The following is a 13,893-nucleotide window of genomic DNA, read 5'->3' on the forward strand; positions in this document are numbered from 1 at the left end:
ATAAAGAAAGTGCGAATAATTTGCCTCAACAATTTCATTCGGTTGACAAAGGAGAGTTTTTTTTATACTGTAATGTTAATGACAACTTGTGGGTGTAATATTTACTGTCTATGATGCTACATTACAAAACAAAATTAGCAAGCAAAGTAATCCAGAGAGACAGAGACACAGTTGAGGTAAATTATGCATGTTATGTTAATGTAGGCTATAGTGTGATGGTATTGCACCACGATATCAGAAAGATATCACGAGTATTGCACTAAGAAAATAATAAGCTTTATTTGAAAGTTGTTTGTTTTTTTCATGTCATCTCTAAAGTATTATAGACCTGATGTCTCTTTTTTTTACTGATTTGTTTTTACATTTTTTAAAGGTATAAAATGTTTAATTGTGATTGCTATTCAGAAAGAAATGTTTTACTTTATTTTCTCAGAAGTAGATCAAGAACCAGATGTTACATATTTTTCAATATTCACATCTGCATCATTAATTTGGAGCACTGTAACACATGCAGTTTTTTGTTTTTAATCATGTTTGCGACAAACATGAGGCAGAAATATAAAGCCTTACTCAGCTTACACTTCTTGTCAACATTAATGAATAAAAAAAACTGTAAGCATCCATAAAATTACGTTTTCAGTTGAATAAGATATATTAGTTTGTGTTTACATAGTTCATCTGTCGGTGGAACCCAGTTTTATTCACTCTGCTTGGACGAGTCGACGGACCTCAATCAGACGGATGTCAATATTTGACAGACGTGAGTCGTGTCCAATCAAATCGCGTAGATTTGATTTAGGGCGGGGCCTGAAGCGGAGGTGGGATTTTAGCTACCGTCCATCTTCAGCTACAGTGAGCGAGCTTGTCGAATAGAAAACACAATTTGGAAGTAAAGAAGACTTTTTGGAATTAGTTTTGGCTGTATTTGAAAAAAAAAGACAAACGAAAGCCCATACACTAGGTAAATGTCGTAATCAACTATAAATCTAGACGGGTCGTCTTGACCCAGTTTCCCTTTTTCCTAATTTTGGCTAGCTAAGCTGCTAGCTAGCATTGTATGCATTAGCTAGCCAGACAGATAGCAACATTAGCTTATAGGTTTAACGATTAAAACGGATTCTGATATGTTGTGCAATTCAAAACGCAAACCCATCATATAATAGCTGTATCGGAGCCCATAATAACTATGCATGCATATGATAAACATATCCATCAAGCTGCTTCGTGTTATTTGTTTTGAAACGGACCAGTTAACTGGCTAGTATTAACGTTAGCTCAGTAACGTTAGCAGGCTAGGTGGCTAATTGTAGCCGAGAATCACGTCAGGGAAATTGGTTACCTGCAGATCGTCTACGTAAACTACGTTGAATAGATAGACTGAGAAGTTCTGGTTTAACGTGCACTTAAATCGCACAAAGAAAAACGTGTTATGTTCAGGAAACGTCAAGTGGTCAGCTAGCTGTAGTAACATCAGGTCCAGTCTTTGGACAGAGATGTACTGATGCTCTCTTGAATGGATGTGTGTTTTGTTTGGATGACATACTCATACGTGCTTCTTTGCACAGCTAACTTTTGTGACAGACGGAATGTGGACATTGTCGTAGTTAGAGCCATGGCTGACAAGAGAAAACTTCAAGGTAAGAGTCCCGGTGAGACTGATGTTTAGGATCCATCACAACATGCACCTCTCTCATCCACCACATCTGTCTTCTTTCACTTTTCACTGATTTATACATTGTCATGATGGAATTACATCTTTTATTTGTCCTCAGGTGAGATCGACCGATGTTTGAAAAAAGTAGCTGAAGGTGTCGAGCAGTTTGAAGACATTTGGCAAAAGGTGAGTGTTGGATTTATATTAACAATGCTGTTTGGTTGTTTAATGGATCAAAATATGTAATGTATTGTTTGTATTATGTTCAATTTAGCTCCATAATGCAGCCAATGCAAACCAGAAGGAAAAATATGAGGCTGACCTCAAGAAAGAGATTAAAAAACTACAGGTAAAACAAATTTTTCACACTGCCACTTTCCTGCACTCTTTATCAGCATTTATTATCATGAACGCTGGTAATGTGTTTCCATGTTCTCACTCTGTGTCCCCTCTACAGCGATTAAGAGACCAGATAAAAACATGGGTGGCCTCAAATGAAATCAAAGATAAAAGGCAGCTAGTTGAGAACCGTAAACTTATAGAGACGGTATGGGTGTTCTTTTCTTCTTATTGTTATGATTAATATTAGTAGTATTATTATTATCTTAAATCCTGTTTCGGGGCATCAGCTGATGAAAACCTGTGTCTTCTGCTTTCTGCAGCAAATGGAGCGGTTCAAGGTGGTGGAACGGGAAACAAAAACAAAAGCCTACTCTAAAGAAGGCTTGGGGCTCGCTCAGAAAGTGGACCCAGCTCAGAGGGAAAAGGAGGAAACGGGACAGTGGCTAACAGTAATATGTCTTCTCTTTTCTCTGCCTGTGCTCCACTTAGTTGAATATTTTATGATATCTTAGGGGGAAAAAGTGCACTGTGTCTGTTTTTTAAGGACAAAAAAAAGAGGCTTCAGCTTTATTCAAATAATCTTTTGGAGCAAATTTAGATCAAATCCACTAACACTGTTCTTTTTTTGTGCCATCTTCGTAATCTGCAGAATACGATAGACACTTTAAATATGCAGGTGGATCAGTTTGAAAGTGAGGTGGAATCACTTTCAGTTCAAACGAGGAAGAAAAAGGGCGATAAAGACGTAAGTCCACCAGTCTTTATATTGTAAAGGTGTATATATATATATATATATATATAATACTATAGTAACTCATATAAAAATACTGTACTTATCGTGTCGGGCTAGTTCGGTCAAATGCAGTGTGGCAAGAATTTTTGTTATCTATGTGCTTTTCTTCTGTCTGTCATGTAGAAGCAAGATCGTATTGAGGAGCTGAAGCGGTTGATAGAGAGGCATCGATTCCACATTCTAATGTTGGAGACCATTTTACGAATGCTGGACAATGACTCGATAGCAGTGGATTCAATCCAGAAGATCAAGGATGATGTTGAATACTACATCGATTCCTCTCAAGACCCAGACTTCGAGGAGAATGAGTTCCTGTATGATGACCTCGACTTAGAAGACATCCGTGAGTGAAAGACCGCCAAGTGTCAAAAATGTTTAATTTCTTTAAAAGGCATCAGAAGGTTCACAATGAAGCCTGTGTTTTTGTCAGCTGCAGCTTTAGTGGCGACGTCACCTTCAGGTCAGGGTAATGTTGAAGATGAGATGTACCTCCACTCCAGCAGCACTCCCACTTCCACCACCTCCTCTTCACCCATCCCTCCATCCCCGGCTACCTGCACTGCTGTAAGTTCTTCTCTTCGTTTCATTGCACTGCTTGGATTCCGAGCAGAACAAAGCACATTGTAAAAACAATCATAAGACCAAAATGTTGTATAACACACCGAGTCCTTTTTATCTGATTCAACATTTCAAAAAGTGGATTTTCATATCAAGGTATCTCCTCCTATAGGAGAACTCAGAGGACGATAAGAAAAGGGGACGGTCGACAGACAGTGAAATTAGTCAGGTGAGATACTATCACATCTGGTGCATCTGGTACAGCTGTTGCTGCCCCTCTAGATGGTGTTGTCTAAAAGCGTTTTTGTCCTTGTGCGTTGTTATTTTTCAGTCGCCTGTGAAGAATGGTACCCCATCCCTGCTATCTTCATTCTCTTCCTCCTCCACCACGTCTGGGTCCTCGTCGTCGTCCTCCCTCGTTTCCATGGCGAGTGTTGTCGGAGGCATTTCTGCAGTTCCTCCAAGCAGCAGTCTCATAGGAAGCTTCAGCAGTGCAGTGCAGCAACATCAGCACCCACCGGCACTACAGCAGCAACAATCTCAGCCACCAAACCAACCACAGCAGCAACAACAGCAGCAACCATCTCAGACAAAACCTTCGGCCCCCTCAAACAACACCCCGAGCCCACCCAGCAACCCCCTCCTCCCGGCCTCAACTGCCCCCTCTCTCCCTACTCCAAGCATCCCCATTTCATCAGCTCCCAACTCTCAGCCCACATCTGGGCCCACACCTGCATCCAGTTTAGGACTCGGGCTTGGGCTGGGATTGAGCAAAGTTGGCCTCACTGGGACCAGCAGCACCAGCCAAATGTCTGGTTTAGGGTTAGGAGGCCACCCCACTCCTCTAAACACAATAGCAGGGCTCATTTCGGGCTCCACACCCGCCCCTTACGCTCAGGCGGCAGCACCAGGAGGCTTGAGTCTGAACAGCACCACCCAGTCCAGCATTTCAGTGGAGAGCAGCACTTCCATCCCCACCTCTGGCTCCAGTGGAGTCACCACCAACGGGGCAGGGACGGGACTGGGTCTGCTGGGCTCCAGCCCGGCCCACAACTCTTTGAGCGGGAGTATCCTTGGGCTGGTTCCTGGGCAAAATATGGTCCCCAGCGCATCTCAGGTGCCGCCGAGTTCTGTCAGCACTCCCCCGGGAGTGGTCGGCATGATGGGAGGAAACGGAGGGAGTGTGGGCGTGGTCGGAGTAGGCGTGAATGCTGCTCCTGCGAGACCCCCCAGTGGACTGAAGCAGAATGGAAGCACAAGTATGCCGCCGGCTATGCCTTACTATTTGTGACTCTCCATTTACATTTGAACACGTTCTGACGCTCACTCTGCCGAACCTTTCCCTAACTTTTTTTGACAGGTTACAGTGCCGTAGTGGCAGAGAGCTCCACAGAATCAGTTCTAAGCACACCAAGCCAGTCACAAAGCAGCCAACCATCATCCCTCAGTTCTTCAACCAGTCAGCCGTAAGTTATTCTGTGTATGTTTGACCTGAATACAGAAACGTTACATTCCTTTTCTTTCGAGGATTACTTCTAACTTCTGTTGTCTCCTTCTCCGCTCGGTGCAGGATGGACAACGGCCCCAGTTTAATCAGCTCCATCACCCTGCCTCCCAGCTCTCCGTCCCCCTCGTTCTCAGACAGCACACCAGGAGGAGGGAGTCTTCTTAACGGGCCTCACTCCTACACACAGGCCTCAGAAGGCCTAAAGGTGAGATATCGAGCAAAGGAGGGTGAGGAATGAGGTACATAACCATGCAGCGGATTAACTGAGTCACAAGAGGGGGAACTTGTGAAGACTTCAGGAAAGGGAAAAGGGCTTTATGCAAGCACGTTACAGGATGAATCATTTCATACGAGGACTTTACAAAGCATTGATCCAGAGCTCATTCTCTTTACTGCAAACACCAGCAAGAAGGCAGGTCATGACTTTGTATTTGTTTGAAACCTAAGACAGTCTGTTTACATGTGTTGGCACTGACAGAATACTTCTTCATTGAGACACTTTACTGTCGTCAAACAGTGTTGGCGATCTATTGCTCCCACATGCTGCCCTTCCATGATCCAAACTCTGGAAGGTTTCCTGTCTTGCTAAGTTAATTCAGTCATCGTCCCTGTTCTCATCTTGTCTCTGTTGCCTTCCCACTTCAGGCCCCTGAGCCTCTCAGCTCACTGAAGGCGATGGCTGAGAGGGCAGCGCTGGGATCAGGCCTCGATGGAGAGATTCCAAACCTGCACCTAACAGACAGAGGTCGGAACGGTCAGAATTCTTTCTCCTCTTACTTTTTTTTTTTGTTTTTACAGCGACATTTTAAAGAAATAACCATTTCACAGTGCAACAGTTAAAGTAGGTTGTTACTCTAGAGCGATCATGTGTAGCATAACATCTTAGGTAATAAATAACTGCTGTTTAAAGCAAATTGTTACAGCTTGGTGTGAATCGTTCTTAAAATAAAAAAAACCGAGTGCGTTTACTGGACGTGGGTCACTTACCCTCCACTCTTTCTCCGTCCTCTAGATATTTTCTCTGGCTCTTCTGCAGCGCCCGGCACACCTGCCGCCCCTCAGCCGTCCGTTTCGGAAGTCAGTATCCCCCCCTCGCTTGGGGTCTGTCCGCTTGGCCCCACCCCTCTCCCAAAAGACCAACTGTACCAGCAGGCCATGCAGGAGTCTGCATGGACACACATGCCACACCCCTCTGACTCTGAGAGGATCAGGTGAGATCCAAACCTTTTCAACAGACAGACTCACACACTGTTAGTTTTTGGGGTCTTTATTGGGTTGAAAAAAAAAAAAATGTTGTAAGTGTTGTCCCTTGACGGAAACAGTAACCATCACTAACTGTGTTATGGATTGAGTTGGTTTGGAAATGTAATTTTTTTGTCATTTAAACCACTTACCTGGAGTTTTTGCTTTTTCTGTCCCGAAGGCAATACCTGATGAGGAATCCGTGTCCCACCTTGCCGTTCCATCATCAGATACCACCGCACCATTCGGACTCCATAGAGTTCTACCAGAGACTGTCCACAGAGACACTCTTCTTCATCTTCTACTACCTGGAGGTAAATCATGCATCTGCCCACTCCACGTTTACTTCCTGTCAAGCTTTCTGTTCCTCTAGCCATTAATGCGTTCCAGTCTTGAAGCTTAATGCTGCATGTCTGCTGCCTCTCTCAGGGCACCAAGGCTCAGTATCTGTCTGCCAAGGCTCTGAAGAAACAGTCGTGGAGGTTTCACACCAAGTACATGATGTGGTTCCAGAGGCACGAGGAGCCCAAGACTATCACTGACGAGTTTGAACAGGTGCAGACTGAACACATATTTCCTTTAAGCTTGTGTTATAAGGCCTGCTGCTTTTTGCTTTTGTGCTTTGAGCCTTTCATTGATTGTTGTATCCACTCATCCGTCCCTCCAGGGCACTTACATTTACTTTGACTATGAGAAATGGGGCCAGAGGAAGAAGGAGGGGTTCACCTTTGAGTACAGATACCTGGAAGACCGAGACCTGCAGTGACGCACAGAGGGGACGCAGAAGGACGGAGAGAGACAAAATGTGCTGCTGTTGACATTCCGAGACTGAACTTCAAACTGTGGATAGAGATTGTGATGTGTAGTAGAAACCCTCTCCTAAAAATGGAGACTGGTGTCTGTATAGGCTGCATCTCGACGTGACGCCCTCACTCCTCGTGCAGCGCTTTGCTTTTGACAAAAATTTCCCTGTGGGACTGATGAAAGGCGTGGCGCTGCACGAGCCGAGGGGGGGCTCTCACTAGAGATCTGCGTTTGTGCCTGTCTGTGTGCACACTCAGTATGTGGCATTAGGAAAGCCTACCCCATGCATGTTTCTCATGTTTTTTGTTTTCTTTTCTCCGTTTCATCAAGATTCTCTGTACCACCTACCCTACAAGAGCCTGGAAGCCTTTGACTTGACACAAAACAAACCTTGGATTTGATTGTTAAGTAAACTGCCCTTCTTGTATTTACTGTAATTCGGTGGTTTAGAAATGGGAGGTACAGCGGACATTTAGTCATGGTGTGTAGGACTGGCTTCTTTTAAGACCCTACGATGCCTGTTGAACATGGTCACTATTAGAGATAGTAAGCGTTTATCAATAGTTTTATTGATATTGTCTTGGTCGATTTTAAAACGCTGATTGAGAGTGACCACAGGGCCTCTCCCTGTGACAGGGAAAGAGTCCTTATTGGACATGGATTAAATTGCTATGCAATTGAACTGGTCTCTGACTCCCTCTCTTTACAAATAAAATGTTTTTAAGTTAACATGTCAAAGAAAATGCATTATTATGGCACATTCATGTTTGTGACAAATTAATAAACTTGTCAAATAAATCTTAAAAATAGGGTTTGAGACATTAATTTACTCGATGTTTGATTCTTTCACTGTAGAGAACTTTCCATCCCCCTCGATGTAAACAGCCACGCTAAGCATAGTGAATGTACCTGTACCCAAGTCACCTCTTAATTACTCTGAAGATACACTGATAGCATTAGTCACAAATCTGAGTTTGGTTTGAGTCAACTTCCCACCTTAAGTTGCAGTTTTATTCTGTTGTTACTTCATCCTCAAAGCCACTGTGTTCAATTTACCACCCGATATTGAAGTGGAACCCTATACAGTGAATGTGCACTGATCAACTGTTTACATGTAGAGTGAAAACACAGAAATCCTCAAATTCTGGTGGTAGATTAAACTTGTGGATTTAAGTAAAACATGTCTCATCTCTGCCGTGGTTGATGTGCTACCCTGAAGAACATTTAAATATAATCTGGTTGTTAATCCAGTGTAGGACAGATCCCACATTTTCTTGGAAGTTTGAATGGGGAGTGTTAAACTGAATCAGATTTTTTCGTTTAAGCAACCATGAAAACTTCAGATCTGTGCTGCAGCAAAACTTTATGTTGTGTGTGATTAGTTTTCAGGCTTTTTTGAAGGGGAGGGAAAAACGGGGCTGAGGACCATATGGGGAAAAAAGAAAAAGCAAAGTTATGAGAGATTTGCCTTTTATAGATTCTATTTTTGGGGCTCTAAAGGTTTTCAGAAAGGGAAGGTCGGTTAAGAAATTGCTAAAATGTGAATTTCAAGACGTATTTACAATTTTTTCTCATCACAGTTCTGCATGGGAGATGTCATAAAACGGGGTTATAACAGGATTGTAAAATTTCAATAAATACTTTTAAGAAATTACAAATCAGTGTGTAAGGTCCTGTTATTCCTCAAAAAGGATATGGATTCACTTTACCTTTCTTTTAAAAACAAAAAGTGTTCGGGCCATTAAAGAGTTAAAGATATTCAAGACAGCTCAAAGTGTTCCTTAAAGTGACACAGGATGCTTCTTGTTTAGACACTTTTTATTAAAATGGAAAAATCCCCCCCCTCCCAAAAAAATAAAATCAAAATGCAGGACTACGACAAATCCAGATACATCGAAAACTAGACTATCCTTCTGCGATGTTGAGTGCAACTGAAAACATGCAGAACGTGTTTGGGTTTACATCTTAGTTTCTTTCTTCACTTTGAGGAACTCTGCCATGTTGGAGAAATATTTCTGGTTGGCTTCAGCCACCTTCTTCTCTGCAGCCTGAGGGTTTACGATCTCCAGACCCTGCAGGAGAGCAGAACAATGGTTGACCAACAGACCTTCACATTAACCAGAGCAGGATACAAAGATTTTTTTTTCTTTCTTTCACCTGTAGAGGAGTGAATGCTACGCTCGAGCTGGTTCCTGAGGAGCGGTCTCTGACCGTGGACTTTCCTCCATATGTCATGCTCTGCTTCTGCAAAGTCCTCTGTTTTTACAGAAAAAATTTGAGACTTAGTAATTGAAACTAGAAATAAATGGAGTGATTGTAAGTTGAAGGAGTTTACCTGGAGGGATTTTGAGATTCTGGCCTTGGTGGCCTCGTTGACCTGAGCCTGCCTCACACGCCCGCTGCCGCTCTTCCCGAGCTGACCCAGACTGAAGCCCAGATCCTCCTGATAAGCATCATCTTCAATCTGAAGTACAAAATCACACATTTAGTAAAACCGCACAACTTGATGTCAGAAATTTCCAAAGTTGGAAATGTTCTGTCACAAGATTGAAAATGACACATCCTTATTCTGTTTCCTCTTCAATGTTTTGTTTTTTTCAAGAAGCTAAACCAAAAGTAAACCATCTCACTCAAGCGGCTCTGCAGTAAACATGACAGCTTTAACGCTTGGCTGAAATATACTCGCACACTGTGTGACACAGCTTTAGATGCACTTTAGGTTTCTGCGGCAGTGTTGATGAGTTCAGAAGGCAGACGTGCTACTTTTAGCCATCATCCTCTCAGGAGAAGTGAACAACATGTTCAATATATTAAGATGTTCTGGGAGGAAAGTGAGCATCAGCATTCCTTTCTATAGGTTTCATCTATGCGTGGTTTGAACTGCTCCTAACAATGAGTAAAGCACATTCCTTTAGTATGAGGAACATAGCAGACAGTAAACTGAATTCAGTGATCTGACCTCTGCGAAGGTCATCCTGTTGGCATGTTTCCTGATCTCAGTCAGCCCAAGACGCTCCTTCATCTTTCGATATCTTGAGGAGAAAAAAAAGAAAGAGCAGCAGCGTGGTTATTCTGAATATAGATTTAGACAAGATGGTGATATTCTTGGCAACACGTTATGTAAGCTTCTTGTTGTACACCAACATGCTGCTCAGTCTTCTTCAGTTTCCTTTAAGGTCACTTGGGGAAAAAAAGCCGTTTAAAATAAGATGACTGTATTTCAAGAATCTCCATATTGCCCTCTTCTTCTCCATGTAAGATAACACTATGCATGTTGAAAATAGCCGACAGGTTCCATACCTCCTTCCTCCTCTCTTCTTCCTTTGTCCATCCAGCGGCGCAGGCAGCGGTTTCACCTGCTTCACTGGTGGAGGCTCCTGCCATTTATCAAACTTCCTCTCTATTTCTTCCTTTAGATCGTATCCAACCTGGAGAGGGATGACGACAGAGGAGTCGGAAATTAATTGACTGTTTATTCAGTATTGCTTAAAGCTAATTCAGTGTTAAGTTCCTTGATGTTTTGACCACTGAAGTCAGAATTGTGTTAAAAAAAAGAAAAGGTGGATGCTGTGTTTTTAAATGGATGTCCGACTATGTGATTTTCTTTGTTCATGAAAATACAACACAATTTGTTTTTTTGTACAGCTGCTAATGAATGTGTGCCTGTGCTCTCTTTGGATGTTCACCTTTCCGACTGCGCTCTCATGGAAACTGTCGACTCGAGCTGCCAGCGTGCACTTTGCAGCGACCAGACGAGCTGCCTTCCTCCTCAGGTCCTGAGGACAAACATCACAAGGGTGTCAAGCTGAGTATAATTTCCAAACAGAATGGATGTGTTTATGAAATGCATTTACTGACAGGTGGAAGTGACTGCACAACATCACAGTGGTAGATGAAGCCTGTGTGGGGCAACAGGGAGGTGCTGCTGAAGCCGGACAGAGTTCTTCGTTGAGCTCCCAGCAGCATCAGGTTACAAGCGGGCATCTTTGAGAGGTTAGTTAGACCACCAGCAATACCTGCAGCCGGAGAGGGAAAAGGAGTTATAAGCTAACATTATTTGAGAAAATTAGCAGTGTCATATTCTTTATGCTTAAAGAATTGAAAATGTGGAAGATCCTTCAGTTTCTCTCACCCATGATTTTGGCCGCCGTTGACGCGCCGACGATGACGGACAGATTTGGGGCAATGAAGGACATTCTGGACTCGACGTATTCATAAATCCTGTGTTTGGACTGATTCAGCTCCAGAGCCATGTCACAAGCCTCCTCCAGCTGCTTCAATTCCTCCTCACTTAACTGTGACCTACAACCAATCAAAATACACAAAACATTGATCTGCATTTTTAACATTTTAACTCGCACAGTCTCGCTCAGCAGCCGCTGATGGGAGTGATATAAATCAATAGAACCACAGACGCCTGTCTACTCACCCCTGTGTGGTCGAAGCTGTGACACTGACGACCATAATAGTTGCGTTAGTGAGAATTTGCTGCAGAGTTTCATTTGTCTTGCACTTCTCCAGATTGTTTCCCAGTTCCTGAACATGTGTAAATAAACTAAATTAAATCGTGTGCTCATATCAGAAACTTAAAAGGACACAAAAAGGAAACTATTCAGGATTATTGCTACATTATTGAATAAATAAAACTCATATTTCATCCATCTATTCATCCATCCATACATTAAAAAATAAATAAAATCAAACTACTGTCTGTCTCTCCATTAAAAGCAAAATAAACATTTCAACTCAACCCACCTTGACTGTGCGAATGTAATCTAATGAATCTGGCACCAGAGACTCGAGCTCTGGGAACCTTTTGGAGTACTTGTCCCGAGTAAACTTGTGAATTATATCTGAAACCCAGAAAGAAAACCATGTAACACAGAACAGGAGAAAAATCAAACGTTTCTTCTTCTGACCAAGCAGGAGCACAAAACTTACTGAGCTCATTGTCGATCTCTACTGTAAGGTTATTGGCGGCCACGATCAGTCTGTATTCTGGATCAGACTCCACTGGCCCAGAGACTGAAATGAAACGAAAGAGCACAGGATCACATCAACTGTGTTCAGAGTCTGGATAACGCTCAGCTGAGAGTAAAGTGAAGAACTTCTGAAAGACAAACATAATTTTAAAAAAAACAACAAAAAAACAACTGTGTCACACTTACCCTCTGAGTTCATGCGCTGCTTTCCAACATACACAGAAACTTTGTCCATTATTTCTGAAAACTGAAGAAAAACATTAAAATGATGTAGAAATAACCTCAAAGGACAGATCACTGATCTCATGAACCTGCATGATACAACTCACCTGTTTACTATTGCGGAGTTTTGCAATGGATCCGACACTCTCTGCCTTACTGTAGTCCACCTCCATCTCCTCTGGGATATCTTCAAGGCCTTCTTCGGTCCTTCCCTGTGTCGCTTCTCCATCACTATCCACCCCCTCATCTTCCTCAGGATATAACCCGTCCTCCCCTTCATCTCCGGCCTCCTCCAGGTCCGCCAGTAGCTCGTCCGCCAGGGACATCTTCAATAAACAACAGAGGTTACAGAGGACATATTATAGCCTTTTTTCACCTTTTCAAACGGTCTCCTGTGGTCTAAATGAAACATCTGTGTTGTGCCTTGCTCTAAATATAACACGAATCAGGCACCAGAGGAGGTTTGAGACCCTGAGAGAGAACGAGCTCTCTCAGAGCACTCTGTTTTGATATGAGTCTCTTTTTTTAAATTTTGATGGTCGATAGACACTCAGGTTACCCAAATAAATGTTCAAAAACACTGTAAATGTGGATTTTTCATCTGTCCCCTTTATCTTTTTTACTGGCTAGATATCATCATCATTAGGGATATTATAAAGAGGGAATTTGGAGTTTTGCTAATTGTAGGATCCTGATATTAGAAATGAACAAGGTGTTAATCTTTCTGACTTATCAATGACAGGACTATCCGTCTAAATCTAAAAGTTCTTCACATAGCAGAGTGTTAAACAAAGTTTTCTTTCCTTCTGTTATTTTTTAATTAAATTGTTGTTCATGACTGATTTGTTCCAGGAGAAAATCATAAGAAGTGTAAGAGTTGTAGGTTTAGCTCAGATTGTAAACAGGCTTAAGTCACACCGGATGATTATTAAACTACTAATCAGCAACCATTCAATGCATGACTCCCGCCACTCTCTCTACCTAATACTTAATATGACAGAATATACTTCTCGTCTATCTTCAGCTGTTGTCCTGTCTAAAAAAAAAAGAAAGAAGAAAAAACGCGTTTAAAAACTGTTGTTCAAATCAAATCCGATGAAAACTGATTCTGGATTTATAAATGAGCTGAACATCGACAAAAAGGCAAACTTCAGTAAACGTGATATGAGATATTACGTTGTGCCAATCATAGCCTTAAATACTCTAATATTTCGCGTAAAATAACATTTACATTTAAATAACATTTAGACAGAGTTTTTGAGGTTGTTTTAAAAAGAAATCTCCAACATTAACATTTAACGCCTAAAACGTGTCGTGATCTGGTTTGGACTCTTTATTGGATTTACTAAATGCATAAGAGGATAGACCATAAGGCACACTGACAGCTGAATGAAAGGATATTTTAAAAAAGTGACTTTTTAAAGAGTCAAGCACAGGTTGCATTGCTAGTTTAGCTAGCATTCATTTAGCATACGTGTGTTAGACGTAACCTGCTCAGTGAATAAAGAGTTTATTTGTATTAAAAAAGACAAACAGCAACTCACCTTTAAGTTAAAACTCTAGTCGTCCAGAGAAGTAAAATCAAAGCTATGGATTCCACTTATAAAACGAGGTAAATGACCAGTGCTGCGATGTTAGTCGCCTGTAAGCTACTGTTCTGTTAGTCGCAGACTTTCTACGTATATATATTCGCATTGCCCTCTGGGAAATGGAGTGAATACAATAAACTGTGCTGGAGATACGGTTTTTATAAAGCTGCGTGATTTAAAAACCGAAAAAATAATTGTGA

At 42.0% G+C, this 13,893-nt stretch overlaps 2 protein-coding genes across 5 annotated transcripts; one reads left to right on the plus strand and one right to left on the minus strand.

The window, feature by feature from the left end:
* Positions 1–784: 784 nt before the first annotated feature.
* cnot3a (CCR4-NOT transcription complex, subunit 3a) lies at positions 785–7,725 on the plus strand. Of its 4 annotated transcripts, none has more exons than XM_079344392.1 (18): positions 785–961; positions 1,566–1,637; positions 1,773–1,840; positions 1,929–2,003; positions 2,112–2,201; positions 2,317–2,445; positions 2,646–2,741; positions 2,913–3,132; positions 3,220–3,353; positions 3,520–3,576; positions 3,679–4,606; positions 4,708–4,813; positions 4,918–5,059; positions 5,500–5,608; positions 5,867–6,065; positions 6,278–6,410; positions 6,526–6,651; positions 6,764–7,725. In XM_079344392.1, the coding sequence occupies exons 2-18, from the start codon at positions 1,613–1,615 to the stop codon at positions 6,860–6,862; spliced, it is 2,736 nt and encodes a 911-aa protein (XP_079200518.1). In that variant the 5' UTR covers positions 785–961; positions 1,566–1,612; the 3' UTR covers positions 6,863–7,725. The 4 variants fall into 4 exon arrangements, with proteins under 4 accessions (XP_079200518.1, XP_079200520.1, XP_079200519.1 ...); XM_079344394.1 differs by having other exon boundaries at positions 5,500–5,599; XM_079344393.1 differs by having other exon boundaries at positions 3,226–3,353.
* A 978-nt stretch (positions 7,726–8,703) lies between these two features.
* On the minus strand, positions 8,704–13,819 carry prpf31 (PRP31 pre-mRNA processing factor 31 homolog (yeast)). Its single transcript, XM_079344404.1, has 14 exons — positions 13,649–13,819; positions 12,212–12,430; positions 12,069–12,129; positions 11,842–11,925; positions 11,656–11,753; positions 11,330–11,436; positions 11,033–11,202; positions 10,759–10,916; positions 10,587–10,676; positions 10,201–10,328; positions 9,860–9,932; positions 9,236–9,364; positions 9,058–9,156; positions 8,704–8,972 (listed from the first exon to the last, which is right to left on the minus strand). The coding sequence occupies exons 2-14, from the start codon at positions 12,428–12,430 to the stop codon at positions 8,859–8,861; spliced, it is 1,530 nt and encodes a 509-aa protein (XP_079200530.1). The 5' UTR covers positions 13,649–13,819; the 3' UTR covers positions 8,704–8,858.
* Between the last annotated feature and the right edge of the window lie 74 nt (positions 13,820–13,893).

The sequence above is a fragment of the Symphodus melops genome (assembly GCF_947650265.1).
Source record: "Symphodus melops genome assembly, chromosome: 5".
Classification (NCBI taxonomy): domain Eukaryota; kingdom Metazoa; phylum Chordata; class Actinopteri; order Labriformes; family Labridae; genus Symphodus; species Symphodus melops.

Coding starts and splice junctions, on each gene's coding strand:
- cnot3a (XM_079344392.1), top strand. CDS start 1,613: ATGGCTGACAAGAGAAAACTTCAAG. Junction 2,202..2,316: donor ACCGTAAACTTATAGAGACG/GTATGGGTGTTC, acceptor TGCTTTCTGCAG/CAAATGGAGCGGTTCAAGGT. Junction 6,411..6,525: donor TCATCTTCTACTACCTGGAG/GTAAATCATGCA, acceptor TGCCTCTCTCAG/GGCACCAAGGCTCAGTATCT.
- prpf31 (XM_079344404.1), bottom strand. CDS start 12,430: ATGTCCCTGGCGGACGAGCTACTGGCGGACCTGGAGGAGGCCGGAGAT. Junction 10,329..10,586: donor ATGAGAGCGCAGTCGGAAAG/GTGAACATCCAA, acceptor ATCCCTCTCCAG/GTTGGATACGATCTAAAGGA. Junction 9,933..10,200: donor AAGAAGAGAGGAGGAAGGAG/GTATGGAACCTG, acceptor TTTCTCCTCAAG/ATATCGAAAGATGAAGGAGC.